This window comes from Bombina bombina, chromosome 3 (assembly GCF_027579735.1).
Source record: "Bombina bombina isolate aBomBom1 chromosome 3, aBomBom1.pri, whole genome shotgun sequence".
NCBI lineage: Eukaryota > Metazoa > Chordata > Amphibia > Anura > Bombinatoridae > Bombina > Bombina bombina.
In genome coordinates this window covers 1,038,973,633-1,039,001,050 of record NC_069501.1, presented here as the reverse complement: position 1 = coordinate 1,039,001,050, position 27,418 = coordinate 1,038,973,633, and the positions used below count along the sequence as shown (strand labels likewise).

General features: G+C 38.7%; 1 protein-coding gene across 2 annotated transcripts in view; it reads right to left on the bottom strand.

The window, feature by feature from the left end:
• VDR (vitamin D receptor) overlaps nucleotides 1–27,418 on the bottom strand; it is a 401,245-nt gene that overhangs the window by 76,577 nt on the left and 297,250 nt on the right. For both annotated transcript variants that reach the window (XM_053708254.1, XM_053708253.1), the window contains 2 exons: nucleotides 22,922–23,106; nucleotides 14,091–14,190 (listed from right to left, as the gene is read on the bottom strand). In XM_053708254.1, coding sequence (XP_053564229.1) covers nucleotides 14,091–14,190; nucleotides 22,922–23,106 — 285 coding nt within the window. The remainder of the gene's footprint in view (nucleotides 1–14,090; nucleotides 14,191–22,921; nucleotides 23,107–27,418) is intronic.

Here is a 27,418-nt window from a genome sequence, read left to right as displayed (position 1 = left end):
GGGTGGGCCTCATGGACTCCTGCCAATATGTAAGAAATTTATTTATCAGGTAACTTCTTACATAAATTATGTTTTCTTTCATGTAATTGGCAAGAGTCCATGAGCTAGTGACGTATGGGATAGCAATACCCAAGATGTGGAACTCCACGCAAAAGTCACTAGAGAGGGAGGGAAAAAATAAAAACAGTCATTTTTCGCTGAAGAAAATTAATCCACAACCCAAAATATAAGTTTATTCTCATAAATGAAAGGAAAAAACTTAAAACATAAGCAGAAGAATCAAACTGAAACAGCTGCCTGAAGAACTTTTCTACCAAAAACTGCTTCCGAAGAAGCAAATACCTCAAAACGGTAGAATTTAGTAAATGTATGCAAAGAAGACCAAGTTGCTGCTTAGCAAATCCAATTAACTGAAGCTTCATTCCTAAAAGTCCACGGAGTGGAAACTGATCTAGTAGAATGAGCTGTAATTCTCTGAGGCGGGGCTTGACCTGACTCCAAATAAGCTTGATGAATCAAAAGCTTTAACCACAATGCCAAGGAAACGGCAGAAGCCTTCTGACCTTTCCTAGGACCACAAAAGATACAAATAGACTAGAAGTCTTCCTGAAATCTTTAGTGGCTTCAACATAATATTTCAGAGCTCTCACCACATCCAAAGAATGTAAAGATCTCTCCAAAGAATTCTTAGGATTAGGACACAAGGAAGGGACAAAAATTTCTCTATTAATGTTGTTATCCTGATGAAAAATAATGTTGTTATCCTGATGAAAAATCAGAAAAGGAGATTCACAAGAGAGAGCAGACAATTCAGAAACTCTTCTAGCAGAAGAGATGGCCAAAAGAAAGAACACTTTCCAAGAAAGTAGTTTAATGTCCAAAGAATGCATAGGCTCAAAAGGAGGAGCCTGTAAAGCCTTCAAAACCAAATTAAGACTCCAAGGAGGAGAGATTGATTTAATGACAGGCTTGATACGAAACAAAGCCTGAACAAAACCGTGAATATCAGGAAGATTAGCAATCTTTCTGTGAAATAAAATAGAAAGAGCAGAGATTTGTCCCTTCACGGAACTTGAAGACAAACCCTTATTCAAACCATCCTGAAGAAACTGTAAAATTCTAGGAATTCTAAAAGAATGCCAAGAGAATTTATGAGAGGAACACTATGAAATATAAATCTTCCAAACTCGATAATAAATCTTTCTAGAAACAGATTTATGAGCCTGCAACATAGTATTAATCGCAGAATCAAAGGCACCTCTATGACTAAAGCACTAAGCGTTCAATTTCCATACCTTCAAATTTAATGATTTGAGATCCTGATGGAAAAACGGACCTTGAGACAGAAGGTCTGGCCTTAATGGAAGTGGCCAAGGTTGGCAACTGGACATCCGAACAGGATCCGCATACCAAAACCTGTGAGGCCATGCTGGAGCCACCAGCAACACAAATGATTGCTCCATGATGATTTTGGAGATCACTTTTGGAAGAAGAACTAGAGGCGGGAAAATATAAGCAGGTTGATAACACCAAGGAAGTGTCAACGCATCCACTGCTTCCACCTGAGGATCCCTGGACCTGGGCAGGTACCTGGGAAGTTTCTTGTTTAGATGAGAAGCCATCAGATCTATTTCTGGAAGACCCCACATCTGAACAACCTGAGAAAACACATCTGGATGGAGGGACCACTCCCCCGGCTGTAAAGTCTGATGGCTGAGATAATCCGCTTCCCAATTGTCTATACCTGGGATATGAACTGCAGAAATTAGACAGGAGCTGGATTCCGCCCAAGCAATTATTCGGGATACTTCTTTCATAGCTTGGGGACTGTGAGTCCCGCCTTGATGATTGACATATGCCACAGTTGTGATATTGTCTGTCTGAAAAAAAATTAACAGTTCTCTCTTCAACAGAGGCCAAATCTGAAGAGCCCTGAAAATCGCACGAAGTTCCAAAATATTGATTGGTAATCTCGCACCTTGAGATTTCAAAACCCCTTGTGCTGTCGGAGATCCCTAAACAGCTCCCCAACCTGAAAGACTCGCATCTGTTGTGATCACAGTCCAGGTTGGACGAACAAAAGAGGCCCCTAGAACTATACAACGGTGATCTAACCACCAAGTCAGAGATAGTCGAACATTGGGATTTAAGGATATTAATTGTGATATCCTTGTATAATCCCTGCACCATTGGTTCAGCATACAAAGCTGGAGAAGTCTCATATGAAAATGAGCAAAGGGGATCGCGTCCGATGCTGCAGTCATGAGACCTAAAACTTCCATGCACATAGCTACTGAAGGGAATGACTGAGACTGAAGGTTCCGACAGAGTCATGGATACTGAATCTATCTGGAAACCTAAAAAGGTGACCCTTGTCTGAGTAATCAAATAACTTTTTGGTTAAATTGATCCTCCAACCATGTTTTCGAAGAAACAACACTAGTTGATTCATGTGATATTCTGCAGAACGTAAAGACTGAGCTAGTACCAAGCTAGATCCAAATAAGGAAACACCGCAATACCCCGCTCTCTGATTACAGAAAGTAGGGCACCAAGAACCTTTGAAACGATTCTTGGAACTGTCGCTAGGCCAAAAGGAAGAGCGACAAATTGGTAATGCTTGTCTAGAAAAGGGAATCTCAGAAACTGATAATGTTCTGGATGAATCGGAATATGAAGATATGCATCCTGTAAGTCTATTGTGGCTATATAATGCCCTTGCTGAACAAAAGGCAGAATAGTCCTTATAGTCACCATTTTGAAAGTTGGCACTCTTACATAACAATTCAAAAATTTCAGATCCAGAACTGGTCTGAATGAATTTTCTCTCTTTGGGACAATGAATAGATTTGAATAAAACCCCAGACCCTGTTCCTGAAACGGAACTGGCATGATTACCCCTGAAAACTCCAGGTCTGAAACACACTTCAGGAAAGCCTGAGCCTTTACTGGATTTGCTGGGATACTCAGAATCCATTGATTTTGCACCTGCATACAGATTTGGGGGCTGGCTTTGGTTTCTTAAATGGCTAGGATTTATTCCAATTTGAAGAAGGTTTCCAATTGGAAACATATTCCTTGGGGGAAAGATTAGGTTTCTGTTCCTTATTTTGTCCCCCCAGTGACAGTTGAAATAATCAAATCCAACTGAGAACCAAATAACTTATTACCTTGGAAAGAAAGAGATAGCAATCTGGACTTAGAAGTCATGTCAGCATTCCAAGATTTAAGCCACAAAGCTCTTCTAGCTAAAATAGCTAAAGACATAGATTTAACATCAATTTTGATATAATCAAAAATGGCATCACAAATCAAATGATTAGCATTTTGAATCAAGCAAACAATGCTAGACAAATCAGAATCCAATTCTTGTTGCGCTAAATTTTCCAACCAAAAAGTTGATGCAGCGGCAACATCAGCCAAAGAAATTGCAGGCTTGAGAAGATGACCTGAATATAAATAGGCTTTCCTTAGATAAGATTCAATTTTCCTATCTAAAGGATCTTTAAAAGAAGTACTATCTTCCATAGGAATAGTAGTACGTTTAGCAAGAGTAGAGATAGCCCCATCAACTTTGGGGATCTTTTCCCAAAACTCCAATGTAACTGCTGGCAAAGGATACAATTTTTTAAACCTTTAAGAAGGAATAAAAGAAGTACCAGGCCTATTCCATTCCTTAGAAATCATATCAGAAATAGCATCAGGAACTGGAAAAACCACTGGAGTAACCACAGGAGGTTTATAAACAGAATTTAAACGTTTACTAGTTTTAATATCAAGAGGACTAGTTTCCTCAATATCCAATGTAATCAACACTTCTTTTAACAAAGAACGAATATACTTCATTTTAAATAAATAAGTAGATTTGTCAGTTTCAATATCTGAGGAAGGATCTTCTGAATCTGATAGATCCTCATCAGAGGAGGATAATTCAGTATGTTGTCGGTCATTTGAAATTTCATCAACTTTATGAGAAGTTTTAAAAGACCTTTTACGTTTATTAGAAGGCGGGATGGCAGACAAAGCCTTCTGAATAGAATCCGCAATAAATTCTTTTAAATTCACAGGTATAGCTTATACATTAGATGTTGAAGGAACAGCAACAGGCAATATACAATTACTGATGGACACATTATCTGCATGTAAAGGTTTATCATGACAACTATTACAAACCACAGCTGGAGATATAACCTCCACAAGTTTACAACAAATGCACTTAGCTTTGGTAGAACTGTTATCAGGCAGCAGGGTTCCAACAGTGACTTCTGAGACAGGATCATATTGAGACATCTTGCAAATGTAAGAGAAAAAAACAACATATAGCAAAATTTAAAAAAAAAAGAGAATAAAGACAAGAGGCATATAGGAATGGGGTTTTAAATAATGAAAATATTTGTCGCCAAGTATGACGCACAACACAAACAGAAACATTTTTTGACACTAACAACATCCGGAAATGACACACTCGCATCATTGAAGACGCAACCTTGTGAAAGGACTCTGCATCAACTAAGACGCCGGAAGTGATGAATTTGCGTCATTGAACATAACTTTGTGCCAAAAAACCTTGCGCCAAAAATGACGCAATATACTTTGGCATTTAGCGCCCTCGCAAGCCTAATTCTGCCCGCAAATTTAAAATAATAGTCAATTGAAAAAATGACTATACCCCAGGTAAGAAATACATTTTTCCTAAAAAATGCATTTCCCAGATATGAAACTGACAGTCTGCAAAAGGAAATAAACTGAAAACCTGAATCATGGCAAATATAAGTACAATACATATATTTAGAACTTTATATAAATACATAAAATGTCAAACCATAGCTGAGAGTGTCTTAAGTAATGAAAACATACTTACCAAAAGACACCCATCCACATATAGCAGATAGCCAAACCAGTACTGAAATGGTTATCAGTAGAGGTAATGGAATAAGAGTATATTGTCGATCTGAAAAGGGAGGTAGGAGATGAATCTCTACGACCGATAACAGAGAACCTATGAAATAGATCTCCCATGAGGAAAACCATTGCATTCAATAGGTGATACTCCCTTCACATGCCTCTGACATTCACTGTACTCTGAGAGGAATCGGGCTTCAAAATGCTGAGAAGCGCATATCAACGTAGAAATCTTAGCACAAACTTACTTCACCCCCTCCATAGGAGGCAAAGTTTGAAAAAATTGTATTGTGGTGAGGGGTGTATTTATAGGCATTTGAGGTTTGGGAAACATTGCCCCTCCTGGTAGGATTGTATATCCCATACGTCACTAGCTCATGGACTCTTGCCAATTACATGAAAGAAAATTGGGCTTTGTACCCCTTTAATTCTCCATTCAAATTTAATCTGCAGTGATTTTAACTTTTTATTTAATTTTCAAAATTAAGACAACAGTAAAGACATTTGAAAAAGTAGAAAAATATAGAAGCAAATCACATAGTGAAGCCTACTTCCAATTTAAAAAAAAAAAAAAAACAGAAGCAGCAAATGGATTGATTGCAGCACAGTCTTAAGGTCTGATGATCAAAAACTCACCAGCATGAAGATACATTTTCCAAAATCTTTAGGGTAGTAGTATATTGCAACATAGGTTCCTCTCACACCCAGAACCAAGAGCATTATATAGCAACTTAGGTGTCTCTTCTTCACACCCACATAAACAGCTCTCAAGATAAAATGTATCTTTCTAAAAATTTTGACGGACCTCAGAGTACTGACGAAATGTCTTAGTTCATCTTGTTAGAGCAGAGGGCTTTAGGTCATCAAGCCTTTAGTCTTTAGCCTGCCATACTGAATAAAACACCCATAAAACATTGCGCTGTATCAAACTTGTAGGCATTTGATCAGACCATTTTTCACCGTAAATTTTAATCATAATATATTCTAGATCAGGGGTGTGCAATTACCGCATTATGGACTACATCTCCCATAATGCTCTTTCAGCCATAATGCTGGCAAAGCATCATCGGAGATGTAGTCTATAACATCTGGAGGGCCGGTAATTGCCCACCGCTGTTCTAGATTAAAGCTAAAAAGACTCAGAAAGTATACTTAAAGCTACTAGATAAGAACTATAATTTAAGCCACAAGACCCAAAGACCATGGAGAGGACTTTTTTTTAATGAAGGATGAAAACATGTCTCCATTGGATCCTTTATAAAATGATGGTACATTTGGAATGTTGGACGGTCTACATATTGGTGCACTTGCCCAATAGAAATTCTTCCCAAAGCTGTAAAACAGATTTGAAAAAAATAACTAAAAGAATATAATCTTGAAATGCCAAACACATTTAACTGATATGACTAGAAACAGAAGAACGTGAAAAAAACATTTGCTCCTAAATCTAACTTAATAATGCATCCACCAACTTCTCACTAACTATCTCTTATTTGTAATCAATCGCTTGATCATCATTATAAAAATATGTTTTATGCTACTATGTACTAAACAGGAATAAGGGAGATTATAAGTCCTATGCCTGTTGTCCCGACAGCATAACAGGAAAAGGACACTGGATGCTTATGTGCTTAAAGTGACTCTCAAGTCAAAATAAAGCTTTCATAATTCAGATAGAGCATGCAATTTTAAACAACGTCCATTTACTTTCATTAACAAAATGTGCAAAGTCTTTTTATATTTACACTTTTTGAGCCACCAGCTCCTACTGAGCATGTGCAAGAATTCGCAGAAAATATGCATTTGTGATTGGCTATTGTGTGTCACATGATACAGGAGGAGTGGAAATAGAGATAACTGAAAAATTTCAGAAAAATATCTACTACTCATTTGAGGCTTAGTTCAGACTAAGTGCTATTGCCTTGCCTTTTTATCATGCATTTGTTGATTATGCAACTCTACTGTATTTACTGGTCCTTTAAAGAGGAATTGGGCTAAGAGACCCATCTGCAAGGGACCATCTGTTATCCTCATGCAGAAAGTTCTTCACAATAGAAGAAGTAGATTGTAACTAAACTGCACTTTAAGGATTATTTATAAGAGAAAAACCTGCAAGATTACCATTGGGGCATCTCTGTTCACTTCGGGAAAACCAGGGGAGAATTCTAAATCCCATTTGTTAATTCCCTCAGTAATTTCTGCTGCGGTACAGAAATCTCAGTAAACCATGACCTTAGCTTTAGTTTTCTTTACAGTAAAAAACATAATTTATGTAAGAACTTACCTGATAAATTCATTTCTTTCATATTGGCAAGAGTCCATGAGCTAGTGACATATGGGATATACAATCCTACCATGAGGGGCAAAGTTTACCAAACCTCACAATGCCTATAAATACACCCCTCACCACACCCACAATTCAGTTTAATGAATAACCAAGTAGTGGGGTGATAAAGAAAGTAGTAGAAAGCATCAACAAAGGAAATTTGGAAATAATTGTGCTTTATACAAAAAAATCATAACCCCCATAAAAAGGGTGGGCCTCATGGACTCTTGCCAATATGAAAGAAATGGATTTATCAGGTAAGTTCTTACATAAATTATGTTTTCTTTCATGTAATTGGCAAGAGTCCATATGGGATATCAATACCCAAGATGTGGATCTCCACTCAAGAGTCACTAGAGAGGGAGGGAATAAAATAAAAACAGCCATATACCGCTGAAAAAAATTAATCCACAATCCAAAAAAATAAGTTTATTTTCATTTTTGAAAGAAAAAAACTTAAATCAAAAGCAGAAGAATCAAACTGAAACAGCTGCCTGAAGAACTTTTCTACCAAAAACTGCTTCCGAAGAAGCAAATGCATAAAAACGGTAGAATTTAGTAAATGTATGCAAAGAGGACCACGTCGCCGCTTTGCAAATCTGATCAACTGAAGCTTCATTCTTAAAAGAACACAAAGTGGAGACTGATCTAGTAGAATGAGCTATAATTCTCTGAGACGGGGCCTGACCCGACTCCAAATAAGCTTGAAGAATCAAAAGCTTTAACCAAGAGGCCAAGGAAATAGCAGAGGCCTTCTGACCTTTCCTAGGACCAGAAAATATAATAGACTAGAAGTCTTCCTGAAATCTTTAGTAGCTTCAACATAATATTTCAAAGCTCTCACCACATCCAAAGAATGTAAGGATCTTTCCAAAGGATTCTTAGGATTAGGACACAAGGAAGGGACAACAATTTATCTACTAATGTTGTTAGAATTCACAACCTTAAGGAAAAATTCAAATGAAGTCTGCAAAACCGCCTTATCCTGAAGAAAAATCAGAAAAGGAGATTCACAAGAAAGAGCAGATAGCTCAGAAACTCTTCTACCAGAAGAGATAGCCAAAAGGAACAACACTTTCCAAGAAAGTAGTTTAATGTCCGAAGTATGCATAGGCTCAAATGGAGGAGCCTGTAAAGCCTTCAGAACCAAATTAAGACTCCAAGGAGGAGAAATTGATTTAATGACAGGCTTAATATGAACTAAAGCCTGTACAAAACAGTGTATATCAGGAAGTATAGCAATCTTTGTGTGAAATAAACTTGCAGACAAACCCTTATCCAAACCATCCTGAAGAAACTGTAAAATTCTAGGAATTCTAAAAGAATGCCAGGAGAATTTATGAGAAGAACACCATAAAATGTAAGTCTTCCAAACTCTATAATAAATCTTCCTAGAAACTGATTTACAAGCTTGTAACATAGTATCAATCACTGAGTCAGAGAAACCTCTATGACTTATTACTAAGCGTTCAATATCCATACCTTCAAATTTAATGATTTGAGATCCTGATGGAAAAACGGACCTTGAGATAGTAGGTCTGGCCGTAACGGAAGTGGCCAAGGCGGGCAACTGGACATCCAAACCAGATCCGCATACCAAAACCTGTGTGGCCATGCTGAAGCTACCAGCAACACAAATGATTGTTCCATGATGATTTTGGAAATCACTCTTGGAAGGAGAACTAGAGGCGGGAAGATGTAAGCAGGATGATAACACCAAGGAAGTGTCAGCGCATCCACTGCTTTCGCCTGAACATCCCTGGACCTGGACAGGTATCTGGGAAGTTTCTTGTTTAGATGAGAGGCCATGAGATCTATCTCTGGAAGACCCCACATCTGAACAATCTGAGAAAAAACATCTGGATGGAGAGACCACTCCCCTGGATGTAAAGTCTGGCGGCTGAGATAATCCGCTTCCCAATTGTCTACACCTGGGATATGCACCGCAAAGATTAGACAGGAGCTGGATTCTGCCCAAACAAGTATTCGAGATACTTCTTTCAAAGCTTGGGGACTGTGAGTCCCACCCTGATGATTGACATATGCCACTGTTGTGATAATGTCTGTCTGAAAACAAATGAACGGTTCTCTCTTTAACAGAGGCCAAAACTGAAGAGCTCTGAGAATTGCACAGAGTTCTAAAATATTTATTGGAAATCTCGCCTCTTGAGATTTCCAAACCCCTTGTGCTGTCAGAGATCCTCAAACAGCTCCCCAACCTGAAAGACTCGCATCTGTTGTGATCACAGTCCAGGTTGGCCGAACAAAAGAAGCCCCATGATCTAAACGATGGTGATCTTTCCACCATGTCAGAGAGCGTTGTACATTGGGATTTAAGGATATTAATTGTGATATCTTTGTATAATCCCTGCACCATTGATTCACCATACAAAGCTGTAGAGGTCTTATGTGAAAACGAGCAGCCATGAGACCTAAAACTTCCATGCACATAGCCACTGAAGGGAATGACTGAGACTGAAGGTGCCGGCAGGCTGCAACCAATTTGAAATGTCTCTTGTCTGTTAGATTCAGTGTCCATGACTCTGTCTCTATCTGGAAGCCTAAAAAGGTGACCCTTGTCTGAGGAATCAAGAAACTTTTGGTAAATTGATCCTCCAACCATGTTTCTGAAGAAACAACACTAGTTGATTCGTGTGAGATTCTGCAGTATGTTAAGACTGAGCTAGTACCAAGATATCGTCCAAATAAGGAAACACCGCAATACCCTGTTCTCTGATTACAGAGAGTAGGACACCCAGAACCTTTGAAAAGATTCTTGGAGCGGTTGCTAGGCCAAATGGAAGAGCAACAAATTGGTAATGCTTGTCTAGAAAAGAGAATCTCAGAAACTCATAATGTTCTGGATGAATCGGAATATGAAGGTATGCATCCTGCAAGTCTATTGTGGACATATAATGTCCTCGCTGAACAAAAAATAGAATAGTCCTTATAGTCACCATCTTGAAAGTTGGTACTCTTACACAACGATTCAAAATTTTCAGATCCAGAACTGGTCTGAATAAATTTTCCTTCTTTGGGACAATGAATAGATTTGAATAAAACCACAAACCTTGTTCCAGAAGAGGAACTGGCATGATTACCCCTGAAGACTCCAGGTCTGAAACACACTTCAGGAAAGCCTGAGCTTTTACTAGATTTACTGCAATACGTGAGAGGAAAAAAATCTTCTCACAGGAGGTCTTACTCTGAATCCTATTCGATACCCTTGAGAGACAATTCTCTGAATCCATTGATTTTGAACAGATATTATCGAAATATCCTTGAAAAACCTTAATCTGCCCCCTACCAGAGGAGCTGGAATGAGGGCCGCACCTTCATGCGGACTTAGGGGCTGACTTTGGTTTCCTAAAAGGCTTGGATTTATTCCAATTTGAGGAAGGCTTCCAATTGGAGGCAGATTCCTTGGGGGGAGGATAGAGTTTTTGTTCCTTATTCTGACGAAAGGAACGAAAACGGTTAGAAGCCTTAGATTTACCCTTAGGTTTTTTATCCTGAGGCAGAAAAACTCCCTTTCCCCCAGTAACAGTTGAAATAATAGAATCCAACTGAGAACCAAATAAATTATTACCTTGGAAAGAAAGAGATAGTAATCTAGATTTAGATGTCATATCAGCATTCCAAGATTTAAACCACAAAGCTCTTCTAGCTAATATAGCTAAAGACATGGATCTAACATCACAAATAAAATGATTAGCATGTTGCAGTAAGCGAATAATGCTAGACATGTCAGAATCCAATTCTTGTTGCTCTAAATTCACCATCCAGAAAGTTGATGCAGTCGCAACATCAGCCAAAGAAATTGCAGGTCTAAGAAGATGACCTGAATATAAATAGGCATTCCTTAGATAAGAATCATTAATCCTATCTAAAGGATCCTTAAAGGAAGTACTATCTTCCATAGTAATAGTGGTACGTTTAGCAAGAGTAGAAATAGCCCCACCAACTTTGGGGATCTTTTCCCAAAACTCTATCGATTTTGCTGGCAAAGGATATAATTTTTTAAACCTTGAAGAAGGAATAAAAGTAGTACCTGGCTTATTCCATTCCTTAGAAATCATATCATAAATAGCCTCAGGAATAGGAAAAAAAAACCTGGAGAAACCACAGGAGGTTTAAAAAGAGCATTTAAACGTTTATTAGACTGAACATCAAGAGGACTGGTTACCTCAATATCCAAAGTAATTAACACTTCTTTTAATAAAGAACGCATATACTCAATTTTAAATAAATAAGTAGATTTGTCAGTGTCAATGTCTGAGGAGGATCTTCTGAATCAGATAGATCCTCATCAGAAGAGGATAAATTATCATATTGTTGGTCATTTGAAATTTCATCAACTAAATGAGAAGTTTTAAAAGACCTATTACATTTATTTGAAGGTGGAAATGCAGACAAAGCCTTCAGAATAGAATCAGAAACAAATTCTTTAAAATTTACAGGTGTATTATGCACATTAGAAGTTGAAGGAACTGCAACTGGCAATGTACTATTACTGATGGACACATTATCTGCATGTAAAAGTTTATCAAAACAACTATTACAAAAGACATTCGGCGATATAATTTCTACAATTTAACAACAAATGCACTTAGCTTTGGTAGAACCGATGTCAGGCAGCAATATCCCAGCAGAAGCTTCTGAGGCAGGATCAAAGTAAGACATCTTGCAAAATGTAAGAGAGTAATAAAAAACATACTTACCAAAAGACACCCATCCACATATAGCAGATAGCCAAACCAGTACTAAAACAGTTATTAGTAGAGGTAATGGTAAATTGAGAGTATATCGTCAATCTGAAAAGGGAGGTAGGAGATGAATCTCTACGACCGATAACAGAGAACTCATCGTATTCAATAAGTGATACTCCCTTCACGTCCCTCTGACATTCGCTGTACTCTGAGAGGAATCAGGCTTCAACAATGCTGAGAAGCGCATATCAAAGTAGAAATCTTAGCACAAACTTACTTCACCACCTCCATAGGAGGCAAAGTTTGTAAAACTGAATTGTGGGTGTGGTGAGGGGTGTATTTATAGGCATTTTGAGGTTTGGGAAACTTTGCCCCTCCTGGTAGGATTGTATATCCCATATGTCACTAGCTCATGGACTCTTGCCAATTACATGAAAGAAATAGGTAGATCAACAGGAAATCACTATGATATCCCACTCTAGAAACTTAGCAAAGCCAGATAGCACTTATCAGCCTTAGAGAAGAGAAACAAATATGTGAGGCAGAACTGCTGCTGTCAGGAATAGGAAGGCATAGGCATGCTAATATAGAGGAATTATGTATACAGGAACATAATGACACATAAAAAAACAAGTAATCCAGAAAATATCTAAAATTTTGTCCAACTATATGTGTGTGTATATATTAGAAACTGATTGATACAACAATTAATCAATTTAGTAGCAAGTGAATGTTTGTACAATTTAAATGTCTAAATCTAACATTAGAAGATAGAAAATGCTGAAGTATTGATTTTTTTGTTTTGTTCAACAGCCTCAAACTTCATAGGTATTAATGGTCAATATCTAATATGTTATTGTAAATTGACTTAAACTAATGACAGAGTTTAAGCTCTTATCAATGACACCACTATTTACATCACATATCTCATCATCAATGACATCATAAATGTATCAGTACACACATATCAACTTGCTACATGGGTTGGTTGGGCATTGCTTTTCACATCTTAGAACATTTGATCACCAGGAGTAAGAGGGATGTAGTCAGCCAATATGGTATTGAATTGAAATTGATCTTTTCTTTACAGACTAACTCAGGCAGCCAGATTGACACAGTAAGTGAAAGTATGAGATTAAAATTTTGGGTACCTCAAGTTGATATATTATTGTTCACATCTGTTTCAAACCTTTGGACAACCTGTTAAGATCAAATGGAGTTCAATACCAACTGTATGCCAATGGCTTACAAATATACAGAAAAAGCATTCTTAAAGCAAGTCTGGGTGCAAGGCCCAAAGGGAAAATTGAAAAACAAACAAAACACACAGAGAAAGTCTAGCACTCACTTGCAAGTCTAGCGCTCACTCAGCTAAGATTAAAAGCAAAAATGGAAGAGTAAGTTACCGCATCCTGTGAGTGCTATTGAGCACCCAGGGCTGGGCAGAGACCCCGACGTGGTACCTGAGCTTGTACCAGTTGGCCAGTTGCAGTAACTAACTCTTCCATTTTTGCTTTTAATCTTAGCTGAGTGCTTGCATGTGAGTGCTAGACTTCCTCTGTGTGGTGTGTTAATTTGTTTTGTAATATTCCCTATGGGCCTTGCACCCAGGCTTGTCTGCGGCTAACTACCTGGAACTATTGAGCACCCAGACATATATATATATATATATATATATATACACACACACACACACACCATGAAGTGGTAGACCATGTCAAAGTGACAAAGTGGGGTGCTGAAGTGAATAGCCTCTGGAAGCAACATCAGCGCAAAAAATGTGCATTGGGAGCTTCATGAAATGGGTCAGCAAGGCTTAGCAGCTTTACACAAGCCCCATATAATGTGCAATGGAGATGTGTTCTCTGGATTGATGGACGTTTCACTATCTGGCAGTCTGATGTAAGTATCTGGGTGTTGTAGATACCAGGAGAACACTACCTAACAGAATGAAGAGTGCCTACAGTAACGTTTGGTAGAGAAGGGATAATGGACTGGGGCTGTTTTTCAGGGTTTGGTCTAGGCCCTTTAGTTCCAGTGAAGGGTCTCCAACTTTTTATACTGTGTTGCTTAAATTATGTTGCTATTCTTTGTTTTTACCTTATTTTTTTAATAAAGCTTATTTTTTTAAAAAGAAAGAAAGAATAACTTACCTGGTGAAGTATTATAAGCATCTGAGTCTGAAGAATAGCTTTGTGTCTGAATAGATGACGATCTAGTTGTTCTTCTACCTATATTTTCTCTAACTGGAGGCTTCAGAGAAAATAAAAACAATATATTAATGTATACCTCCATAAGAGACAAACATCAATAAAGTTGTAAAGGGACATAGATGGATACACACAGTAAAATAGTTATAGTTAATAATAATATAGTTACAATTTCAATGGAAGTTAACACCAAATTACACTGCTTAAAGGGACATAATACTCATATGCTAAATCACTTGAAACTGATGCAGTATAACTGTAAAAAGCTGACAGGAAAATATCACCTGAGCATCTCTATGTAAAAAAGGAAGATATTTTACCTCACAATCTCCTCAGCTCAGCAGAGTAGGTGCTGTGTAAAAAGTTATACTTCACCTGCTCCCAGCTGCAGGTAAAAATAAAAACAAATTAAGAAATGAACAGCAGCCAATCAGCATCAGCAATGCTGAGGTAATGAACTCTTACTGTGATCTCATGAGATTTGACTTATTTCTCATGAGATTTCATAGAAAACTTCCTTTACCTGATTGGTGAAATAATATGAGAGTTCACGAGGCTCATCCTTTCAGCTGTCCTAGGACAGACACACTAAAATGCTGCTTAGAAATACTTTACAATGGGAAGTGGCCATTGAGGAACTTTTGAGGTAAAATATCTTTCTTTTTTACATAGAGTTGTTCAGGAGATATTTTCTAGTCAGCTTTTTACAGCTATGCTGCATCACTTTCAAGTGTTTAAACATTTGGGTATTATGGCCCTTTAACAATAGTAATGGAATGTAACTGAAATACTCCAAAGTATCTTCTTCAAACATGTCTGAGTCTCAATCAAGTTTTTGTTTGTTTGTTTTTTTAATAAGGGAAGATTGGATTTTAATCCAAGTGGCTTTTATTTATTATTATTGGCAGGGATGGACTGGGACCAAAATTAGGCCTGAGAATTTGAAGGCAGAGCATCCTACTCTCCTCCCCTTTTTGTTATAGAACCATACCTCAAAATTGTCAAGTATAAGGTACTAGTTTGATTTTGAAAAAAATATAAAAAAATTGTAACAACCTTCTGTCACTGTATTTTGTAAATTGGTTGTCATAAAAAAAAAGTGAAATGTAATTTAAAAAAAACAAACAAAAAAAAACAGTTCACATTTAAATAAAGATTATTGCTCATTAGCCTGTGTAGTCAGAATCCCTCAAAATAGCAGCTGCACTATCAGAGACAAAAAATAAAACATACAAAGACATCCACAGGCACAGACAAAGCACCCCAGACATCACCAATCACACAAAAACAGGCACCCACAGGCATTAAAAGACATCAAGAGGAGTTGTTCCTCTGTCCCTAGCTTACAGATACAGCAAGGCAGTGAGAGGCAGGGAAGGGCTGGCCTTCATGCACAAATAATAATGCTGGTGAATGGGTAGGGCAGCCAGGCCCAGTCAACAACTGGCACCGGCCCATCTGGCAAATGCCCTGTGTGCCCTAAGGTCAGTTCAAGCCTGATTATTGGATTACTTATATACCTATATCGTAGATATTGGCATTTAATTCAGAAAAATATAAAACAAACAACATGCATTCATCTGAAAATATTTTTTTTGCAGATGGGAAAGGCTTTAAAGAGTTCAGAGCTACACGATTTAGCTACTATTTAGTAACTATGTGTTACTTTAACTTGCCTTTTGATCTCACTCACACACACACAAAGTGAAATTACTAAATCAGAAAGAGAAGGAAATCAAGAATGTCAGCATAATTAAAGAATAACTAATTTTAACAATTAAATTAAAACTTTAATGAAAGTAATAAAAAAATATTGTAAAGTTTTACTAATGGACCAGGAAAGGGGAATCTCTTGGTAAATATATTACAATTTGAAAAAATACTTTGGCATCATCGGATTTCCAAGTTAAAACCCTTGGAAATTGAAAGAGAGAAATGACAATGATAATCATTGTGGCAGTTTTTTGGGGGTGGAGGCTAGTTTCGATGTGATAAAATATGTGGTATTTTTGTTCATGCAGATCAAGATATTATTTAATCTGATACAAGAACAACCCAACTTTATTTTCCAACTGTTACTAGTTATGAATCTGATTACAGTGAGGGAAAAAAACATTTTACAGAATAACTTAGTACTTGGTGGCAAAACCCTTGTTGGCAACCACAGAGGTCAGACATTTCTTGTAGTTGGCCACCAGGTTTGCACACATCTCAGGAGGGATTTTGTCCCACTCTTTGCAGATCCTCTCTAAGTCATTAAGGTTTCCAGGCTGACGTATGGCAACTCTAACTTTCAGCTCCCTCCACAGATTTTCTATGGGATTAAGGTCTGGAGACTGGCTAGGCCACTCCAGGACCATAATGTGCTTCTTCTTGAGCCACTCCTTTGTTGCCTTGGCCGTGTGTTTTGGGTCATTGTCATGCTGGAATACCCATCAACGACCCATTTTCAATGCCCTGGCTGAGGGAAGGAGGTTCTCACCCAAGATTTGACAGTACATGGCCACGTCCATCGTCCCTTTGATGCAATAAAGTTGTCCTGTCTCCTTAGCAGAAAAACACCCCCAAAGCATAATGTTTCCCCTTCAATGTTTGACAGTGGGGATGGTGTTCTTGGGGTCATAGGCAGCATTCCTCCTCCTCCAAACATGCGAGTTGAGTTGATGCCCAAGAGCTTGATTTTGGTCATATCTGACTACAACACTTTCATTCAGTTCTCCTCTGAATCATTCAAATCATTCAGACTTCAGACGGCCTGCACATGTGCTTTCTTGAGCAGGGGGACCTTGCGGGCGCTGCAGGATTTCAGTCCTTCATGACGTAGGGTGTTACCAATTGTGTTCTTGGTGACTATGGTCCCAGCTGCCTTGAGATCATTGGCAAGATCCTCCCATGTAGTTCTGGGCTGATTCCTCACCGTTCTCATGATCATTGAAACTCCACGATGTGAGATCTTGCATGGAGCCCCACACCGAGGGAGATTGACAGTTATTTTGTGTTTCTTCCATTTGCGAAAAATCGCACCAACTGTTGTCACCCTCTTACTAAGCTGCTTGACGATGGTCTTGTAGCCCATTCCAGCCTTGTGTAGGTCTACAATCTTGTCCCTGACATCCTTGGACAACTCTTTGGTCTTGGCCATGGTGAAGAGTTGGGAATCTGATTAATTGATTGCTTCTGTGGACAGGTGTCTTTTATACAGGTAACAATCTGAGATTAGGAGCACGCCCTTTAAGAGAGTGCTCCTAATTTCAGTTTGTTACATGTATAGAAGACAACTTGGAGCCAGAAATCTTGCTGATTGATAGGGGATCAAATACTTATTTCACTTATTTAAATGCGAATCAATTTATAACCTTTTTAAATCTGTTTTTCAGGATTTTGTTGTTGTTATTCTGTCTCTCACTGTTCAAATAAACCTACCATTAAAATTACAAACTGATCTTTTTTTTATCAGTGGGCAAACGTACAAAATCAGCAGGGGATCAAATATTTTTTTCCCTCACTGTACACTTCTGTTGCTTCTATTGTTACTTTAAGGTGCGTTAATTGATTGAATGTTGTCTTGCCCATTGTATTATTTATCTCATCAACTGTGTAATTTTTTTAATACAAAATGTCCTGTACCTATCACCTGTCATCTTATTCCAGAACTAAATACCGAGCAGGCATAAGTTTAGATTCAGTGAGCGTTATTGTTAATTTTGTTATTCTTTTTATAAATACATTTTATTCACTAGTGTTTCAAATAAAAGTTCTTTCGAATTGTAAATATAAGTTACTAAATTATTAATATATTCAAAAATGAAATAAAATAATAAAATAACTACAAAATGTATTTAGTAGTCTTTATTTCTGTCTAAATTATTATTGCTTAATATATATGCCACTTGGTAGCATAAAGTTTGTCAAAATTATTAAAAAAACATAATTTATGCTTACCTGATAAATTTATTTCTCTTGTAGTGTATTCAGTCCACGGGTCATCCATTACTTATGGGATTATATCTCCTTCCCAACAGGAAGTTGCAAGAGGATCACCCAAGCAGAGCTGCTATATAGCTCCTCCCCTCACACGTCATATCCAGTCATTCAACCGAAACAAGACAAGAAAGGAGAAACCATAGGGTGCAGTGGTGACTGTAGTTTGAATTAAAAATTTAGATCTGCCTTAAAAGACAGGGTGGGCCGTGGACTGAATACACTACAAGAGAAATAAATTTATCAGGTAAGCATAAATTATGTTTTCTCTTGTTAAGTGTATTTAGTCCACGGGTCATCCATTACTTATGGGATACCAATACCAAAGCTAAAGTACACGGATGATGGAAGGGACAAGGCAGGAACTTTAAATGGAAGGAACCACTGCCTGTAGAACCTTTCTCCCAAAAACAGCCTCCGAAGAAGCAAAAGTGTCAAATTTGTAAAATTTTTAAAAAGTGTGAAGTGAAGACCAAGTTGCAGCCTTGCAAATCTGTTCAACAGAGGCCTCATTCTTAAAGGCCCAGGTGGAAGCCACAGCTCTAGTGGAATGAGCTGTAACTCTTTCAGGAGGCTGCTGTCCAGCAGTCTCATAGGCTAAGCGTATTATGCTACGAAGCCAAAAGGAGAGAGAGGTAGCCGAAGCTTTTTGACCTCTCCTCTGTCCAGAGTAAACGACAAACAGGGAAGAAGTTTAACGAAAATCTTTAGTTGCCTGCAAATAGAACTTCAGGGCACGGACTACGTCCAGATTATGCAAGAGTCGTTCCTTCTTTGAAGAAGGGTTAGGACACAGTGATGGAACAACAATCTCTTGATTGATATTCCTGTTAGAAACTACCTTAGGTAAGAACCCAGGTTTAGTACGCAGAACTACCTTGTCTGAATGGAAAACCAGATAAGGAGAATCACAATGTAAGGCAGATAACTCAGAGACTCTTCGAGCCGAAGAAATAGCCATCAAAAACAGAACTTAATATCAATGGAATGAAGGGGTTCAAACGGAACACCTTGAAGAACTTTAAGAACTAAGTTTAAACTCCACGGCGGAGCAACAGTCTTAAACACAGGCCTAATCCTAGCCAAAGCCTGACAAAAGGCCTAAACGTCTGGAACTTCTGCCAGACGTTTGTGTAAAAGAATAGACAGAGCAGAAATCTGTCCCTTTAACGAACTAGCAGATAAGCCCTTTTCTAAACCCTCTTGTAGAAAAGACAATATCCTACGAATCCTAACCTTACTCCATGAGTAACTCTTGGATTCGCACCAGAATAAATATTTACGCCATATCTTATGGTAAATTTTTCTGGTAACAGGTTTCCGAGCCAGTATTAAGGTATCAATAACCGACTCCGAGAAGCCACGCTTTGATAGAATCAAGCGTTCAATCTCCATGCAGTCAATCTCAGAGAAATTAGATTTGGATGATTGAAAGGACCCTGAATTAGAAGGTCCTGCCTCAGAGGCAGAGACCATGGTGGACAGGACGACCACTAGGTCTGCATACCAGGTCCTGCGTGGCCACGCAGGCGCTATCAGAATCACCGATGCTCTTTCCTGTTTGATCCTGGCAATCAGTCGAGGAAGCATCGGGAATGGTGGAAACACATAAGCCATGTTGAAGACCCAAGGGGCTGTCAGAGCATCTATCAGCACCGCTCCCGGGTCCCTGGACCTGGATCCGTAACAAGGAAGCTTGGCGTTCTGGCGAGACGCCATGAGATCCAGTTCTGGTTTGCCCCAACGATGGACCAGTTGAGTAAACACCTCCGGATGGAGTTCCCACTCCCCCGGATGAAAAGTCTGACGACTTAGAAAATCCGCCTCCAAGTTCTCTACGCCTGGGATGTGGATCGCTGACAGGTGGCAAGAGTGAGACTCTGCCCAGCGAATTATCTTTGAGACTTCTAACATCACTAGGGAACTCCTGGTTCCCCCTTGATGGTTGATGTAAGCCACAGTCGTGATGTTGTCCGACTGAAATCTGATGAACCTCAGTGTTGCTAACTGAGGCCAAGCTAGAAGAGCATTGAATATTGCTCTTAACTCTAGAATATTTATTGGGAGGAGTTTCTCCTCCTGAGTCCACGATCCCTGAGCCTTCAGGGAGCTCCAGACTGCACCCCAACCTAGAAGGCTGGCATCTGTTGTTACAATCGTCCAATCTGGCCTGCGAAAGGTCATACCCTTGGACAGATGGACACGAGAAAGCCACAAGAGAAGAGAATCTCTGGTCTCTTGATCCAGATTTAGTAGAGGGGACAAATCTGAGTAATCCCCATTCCACTGACTTAGCATGCATAATTGCAGCGGTCTGAGATGCAGGCGCGCAAATGGCACTATGTCCATTGCCGCTACCATTAAGCCGATTACTTCCATGCACTGAGCCACTGACGGGCGTGGAATGGAATGAAGGACACTGCAAGCATTTAGAAGTTTTGATAACCTGGACTCCGTCAGGTAAATTTTCATCTCTACAGAATCTATAAGAGTCCCTAGGAAGGTGACTATTGTGAGTGGTGATAGAGAACTCTTTTCCACGTTCACCTTCCACCCATGCGACCTCAGAAATGCCAGAACTATCTCTGTATGAGACTTGGCCCTTTGAAAGCTTGACGCCTGTATCAGGATGTCGTCTAGATAGAAAGCACAAATATCCTCCACCGGGATAGTGGTACGCTTAGCTAAAGTAGAAACTGCTCCCTCCACCTTAGGGACCGTCTGCCATAAGTCTCGTGTGGTGGCGTCTATCGGGAACATTTTTCTAAACATCGGAGGTGGGGAAAAAGGCACACCGGGTTTATCTCACTCCTTGCTAATAATTTCTGTAAGTCTTTTAGGTATAGGAAAAACGTCAGTACACACCGGTACCGCAAAGTATCTATCCAACCTACATACTTTCTCTGGAATTGCAACCGTGTTACAATCATTCAGAGCCGCTAATACCTCCCCTAGCAATATGCGGAGGTTCTCAAGCTTAAATTTAAAATTAGAAATCTCTGAATCCGGTCTCCCTGGATCAGATCCGTCACCCACAGAATGAAGCTCTCCGTCCTCATGTTCTGCAAATTGTGACGCAGTATCAGACATGGCTCTCACATCATCAGCGCGCTCTGTCCTTAACCCAGAGCTATCGCGCTTGCCTCTTAATTCAGGCAATTTAGATAATACCTCTGTCATAACAGCAGCCATGTCTTGCAAAGTGATTTGTATGGGCCTCTCTGATGCACTTGGCGCCACAATATCACGCGCCCCCTGAGCGGGAGGCGAAGGTACTGACACGTGAGGAGAGTTAGTCGGCATAACTTCCCCCTCGTTGTCTGGTGATAATTTCTTTACAGATATAGATTGACTTTTATTCAAAGTGACATCAATACAATTAGTACACATATTTCTGTGGGGCTCCACATTGGCCTTCAAACATAGTGAACAAGCAGATTCATCTGTGTCAGACATGTTTAAACAGACTTGCAATGAGACTAGCAAGCTTGGAAAAACCTTTCAAGTAAATTTACAAGCAATATAAAAAACGCTACTGCGCCTTTAAGAAGCACAAATAAAGTCACAGTTGAAATAACAAAGAACCAAATCAGTTATAGCAACCAAATCTTCACAGTAAATGTATTAAGTTAGAAGAGTATTGCACCCACTAGCAAATGGAAGATTAACCCCTTAATACCCAAAAACGGATAATCACATTAACAATTAACGTTTTTTATCACAGTCAAACACACTGTCACAGGTCTGCTGTGACTGATTACCTCCCTCAAAATGACTTTTGAAGACCCCTGAGCTCTCTAGAGACGTCCTGGATCAAGGAGGAAGAAGCAGGAAGACTGAAACTGAATTTTAACTGCGCAAAAAAAGCGCTAAAATAGGCTCCTCCCACTCCTATTACAACAGTGGGAAACCTCAGTTAATCGTTTCTATATAGAAATAAACAAAAGCCATGTGGAAAATTTCATGCCCCAAAAGATTTATCACCAAAGTACCTCACAAAAAACGAATAACATGCCAGTAAACGTTTTAAACATACACTTTAAAAGTTAGATAGTGTTATTAATAAGCCTGCTACCAGTCGCTTCTACTGCAGTTAAGGCTTATACAATACTTCGGTATTAGCAGTATTTTCTTAGTCAAATTCCATTCCTTAGAAAATTACTTATTGTACATACATTCATCAGCCTGATACCAGTCGCCGCTGCATTTAAGGCTGTACTTACATTACATCGGTATCAGCAGTATTTTCTTAGTCAATTCCATTCCTTAGAAAAATAATTTACTGCACATACCTCGTTTGCAGGATTCCCCGCATGCTATTCCCTTTCTGAAAGTTACCCCACTCCTCAGAATGTGCGAGAACAGCCAGTGGATCTTAGTTACTTCTGCTAAGATCATAGAAAACGCAGGCAGATTCTTCTTCTAAATACTGCCTGAGAACAAACAGCACACTCCGGTGCCATTTAAAATAACAAACTTTTGATTGAAGAAATAAACTAAGTATAAAAACACCACAGACCTCTCACAACGACCTATCTAGTTGAGTTGCAAGAGAATGACTGGGTATGACGTGTGAGGGGAGGAGCTATGTAGCAGCTCTGCTTGGGTGATCCTCTTGCAACTTCCTGTTGGGAAGGAGATATAATCCCATAAGTAATGGATGACCCGTGGACTGAATACACTTAACAAGAGAAAAATATTTGTCATATTTGTGCATCTAAAAACAAAAAAAATTAAACAAACAATAAATAAATAATAAAAATAATAATAAAAATAATTAAGACACTGATTACCCTGAACTGGCTAAAATCTGCATAGGTTGGGTCAAAGGTTTTTCGATGAGCATCCAAAATAATATCAATAATTTTTTGCTGCTCCTCTGTTATTTTAGGTCTTTGAGACTCTTTCAATGCTTCCTCTTCTTTCCGTTTCAGTATCATCTCTCTTTTCCTCTGAACCTCTTCATCTGTTAGGATAACTGCAAAAAAAAAAAAAAAAACAACACAAAAACTATGAAATAATGACAAATTAAATATGCCATCCATCACAGGTACATATGCATTTAAATACATTTGCGGTTGTTACCAAAACAATGTAAATATTTTGCTTCAAAATGATTCTTTAGTTTAACACTTTCTATAAAAGACAAATTGGATGAACCAAGTGCAATATATAGCCCACATTAAATTCTTGCATTATATGGTTTTCATTGATATTTTTTAAATCTTACGATCTTTAAAATTGGATAAAATATAATATAAAATGATAGAAATGCATAAACCATTAAAGGGACAGTCAAGTATAAATTAAACTTTCATTATTCAGATAGGACTTTTCATTTTAATTGACTTTCCAATTTACTTTTATTATCAAATTTGCTTTTTTCTCTAGGTATTCTTAGTTTAAACTAAACATAGGTAGGCTCATATGCTAATTTCTAAGCCTTTGAGGGCTGCCTCTTATCACATGCTTTTTAAATCTCTTTTCAACACAAAGAGACAGAAAGTACACGTGGGCTATATAGATATCACTGTGTTCAGGCACAGAAAGTTATTTAAGATCTAGCACAATACAATGCTAAATTTAAGACAATAGATAATAAACAGTCACAGTCATGTGATCAGGGGGCTGGAAGAAGGTTACTAGATACAAGGTTATCACAGAGGTAAAAAGTACATTAATATAACTGTGTTGGTTATGCAGAACTGGGGAATGAGTAATAAAGGGATTATCTATCTTTTAAAACAATAACAATTCTATGGTTGACTGTCCCTTTAAGCTACAAAAACCAGATTGACCATAGATGAAATTCCAAAACGTTTAGCATACAGGAAGCAAAACATGAGACAATGGGTAGTGGACTGCAAGATTACATCATTTGACTATTCACCTAGGTGCCCTATCAGTGAAAGCTTCTCTTTAAAGCTGTCTTCTCTAATGACCTATCTATCTAAAACTGGATGACAACTATAACTTACAAGAGCTATCAAGAGGAGGTGGCATAAATATGCATACTAGAACTGATCCTCCACTGCATTGAGATGACAAGAATTGGTTAAATATAAAAAAAATACATAAAGAAGCCAATTAAAAAGGTTTACTATAAATATAAAAAAAGGTTTTGGAAAATATGCAATACTATGCAAAATTAGGGTAAACTAACAAAAGCAATTTATGTTAAGGTTTCCGTAGAATTTATGATACTCCCACTGCATTACTATCTTAATTTGCCTCCCTTCATCAGATTATTTTCATGATAGGTCTAATTTGCAGGTTAGCTGTCAGATGACTATCACAGTTAATTGGAGTTTTCCTGAAAACATTGAGATGTTACACAGGGTATTATAAATAACAAAAGGCAAATTAGGTACTGAGCAAGTAGAAGATGCCAAAGATTGTTAGTGAATCTTACTTCTTATTTAAATCTGTCATTTTATTTAGGTTTGTAAAATAATTTATGAAGGAACTTATTAACTGTACTAAAATATTTACATTGTCTTATAAAGCCAAGTATTTTATATTTTTGAAGTTGACCCTCTGAAATTCCTTACTATACAAATAATTACATGCATTTTAAATTGCTAGAAGCATTTTGTGCAGCATGCCTATGTCTGGAAAAAAGACTTATTTTAAAAACTATAAGCAAGAAGATTACTTGTTGTACTCACACCTAACCAATTAAACAGTGGTAGATTGCATTTACAAACACTCAACACTTGCAAAACCTTGGTAGGATGAATACACAAAAAAAAGTGTCAAAAAACCTCAGTTGCATTTCAGCTTTTGTGACACATTTTTACAAACACAAATATATTACGTAAAAGCCCTCCAGTGCACCTCTTATTACATTTTTGCTACTTTAACTGCTATTGTAAAATATGTTAAAATTAAAGGGACACTCAAGTCAAAATAAACTTTTATGATTCAGTTAGTTTTAAGACACTTTACAATTTACTTCCATTATCAAATTTGGCACAGTCTTTTTATATTCACTCTGAGGAACAAGGTCCTACTGAGCATGTGCACAAGCTCACATGGCATACGTATACTAGTCTGTGATTGGCTGATGTCTGTCACATGATACAGGGGGCCAGAGAATGGGAGAAAAAAAACAGAATTTATGTTTACCTGATAAATTACTTTCTCCAACGGTGTGTCCGGTCCACGGCGTCATCCTTACTTGTGGGATATTCTCTTCCCCAACAGGAAATGGCAAAGAGCCCAGCAAAGCTGGTCACATGATCCCTCCTAGGCTCCGCCTACCCCAGTCATTCGACCGACGTTAAGGAGGAATATTTGCATAGGAGAAACCATATGATACCGTGGTGACTGTAGTTAAAGAAAATAAATTATCAGACCTGATTAAAAAACCAGGGTGGGCCGTGGACCGGACACACCGTTGGAGAAAGTAATTTATCAGGTAAACATAAATTCTGTTTTCTCCAACATAGGTGTGTCCGGTCCACGGCGTCATCCTTACTTGTGGGAACCAATACCAAAGCTTTAGGACACGGATGATGGGAGGGAGCAAATCAGGTCACCTAGATGGAAGGCACCACGGCTTGCAAAACCTTTCTCCCAAAAATAGCCTCAGAAGAAGCAAAAGTATCAAACTTGTAAAATTTGGTAAAAGTGTGCAGTGAAGACCAAGTCGCTGCCCTACATATCTGATCAACAGAAGCCTCGTTCTTGAAGGCCCATGTGGAAGCCACAGCCCTAGTGGAATGAGCTGTGATTCTTTCGGGAGGCTGCCGTCCGGCAGTCTCGTAAGCCAATCTGATGATGCTTTTAATCCAAAAAGAGAGAGAGGTTGAAGTTGCTTTTTGACCTCTCCTTTTACCGGAATAAACAACAAACAAGGAAGATGTTTGTCTAAAATCCTTTGTAGCATCTAAATAGAATTTTAGAGCGCGAACAACATCCAAATTGTGCAACAAACGTTCCTTCTTCGAAACTGGTTTCGGACACAGAGAAGGTACGATAATCTCCTGGTTAATGTTTTTGTTAGAAACAACTTTTGGAAGAAAACCAGGTTTAGTACGTAAAACCACCTTATCTGCATGGAACACCAGATAAGGAGGAGAACACTGCAGAGCAGATAATTCTGAAACTCTTCTAGCAGAAGAAATTGCAACCAAAAACAAAACTTTCCAAGATAATAACTTAATATCAACGGAATGTAAGGGTTCAAACGGAACCCCCTGAAGAACTGAAAGAACTAAGTTGAGACTCCAAGGAGGAGTCAAAGGTTTGTAAACAGGCTTGATTCTAACCAGAGCCTGAACAAAGGCTTGAACATCTGGCACAGCTGCCAGCTTTTTGTGAAGTAACACAGACAAGGCAGAAATCTGTCCCTTCAGGGAACTTGCAGATAATCCTTTTTCCAATCCTTCTTGAAGGAAGGATAGAATCTTAGGAATCTTAACCTTGTCCCAAGGGAATCCTTTAGATTCACACCAACAGATATATTTTTTCCAAATTTTGTGGTAAATCTTTCTAGTTACAGGCTTTCTGGCCTGAACAAGAGTATCGATAACAGAATCTGAGAACCCTCGCTTCGATAAGATCAAGCGTTCAATCTCCAGGCAGTCAGCTGGAGTGAGACCAGATTTGGATGTTCGAACGGACCTTGAACAAGAAGGTCTCGTCTCAAAGGTAGCTTCCATGGTGGAGCCGATGACATATTCACCAGATCTGCATACCAAGTCCTGCGTGGCCACGCAGGAGCTATCAAGATCACCGACGCCCTTTCCTGATTGATCCTGGCTACCAGCCTGGGGATGAGAGGAAACGGCGGGAATACATAAGCTAGTTTGAAGGTCCAAGGTGCTACTAGTGTATCCACTAGAGCCGCCTTGGGATCCCTGGATCTGGACCCGTAGCAAGGAACTTTGAAGTTCTGACGAGAGGCCATCAGATCCATGTCTGGAATGCCCCACAGTTGAGTGACTTGGGCAAAGATTTCCGGATGGAGTTCCCACTCCCCCGGATGCAATGTCTGACGACTCAGAAAATCCGCCTCCCAATTTTCCACTCCTGGGATGTGGATAGCAGACAGGTGGCAGGAGTGAGACTCCGCCCATAGAATGATTTTGGTCACTTCTTCCATCGCCAGGGAACTCCTTGTTCCCCCCTGATGGTTGATGTACGCAACAGTTGTCATGTTGTCTGATTGAAACCGTATGAACTTGGCCCTCGCTAGCTGAGGCCAAGCCTTGAGAGCATTGAATATCGCTCTCAGTTCCAGAATATTTATCGGTAGAAGAGATTCTTCCCGAGACCAAAGACCC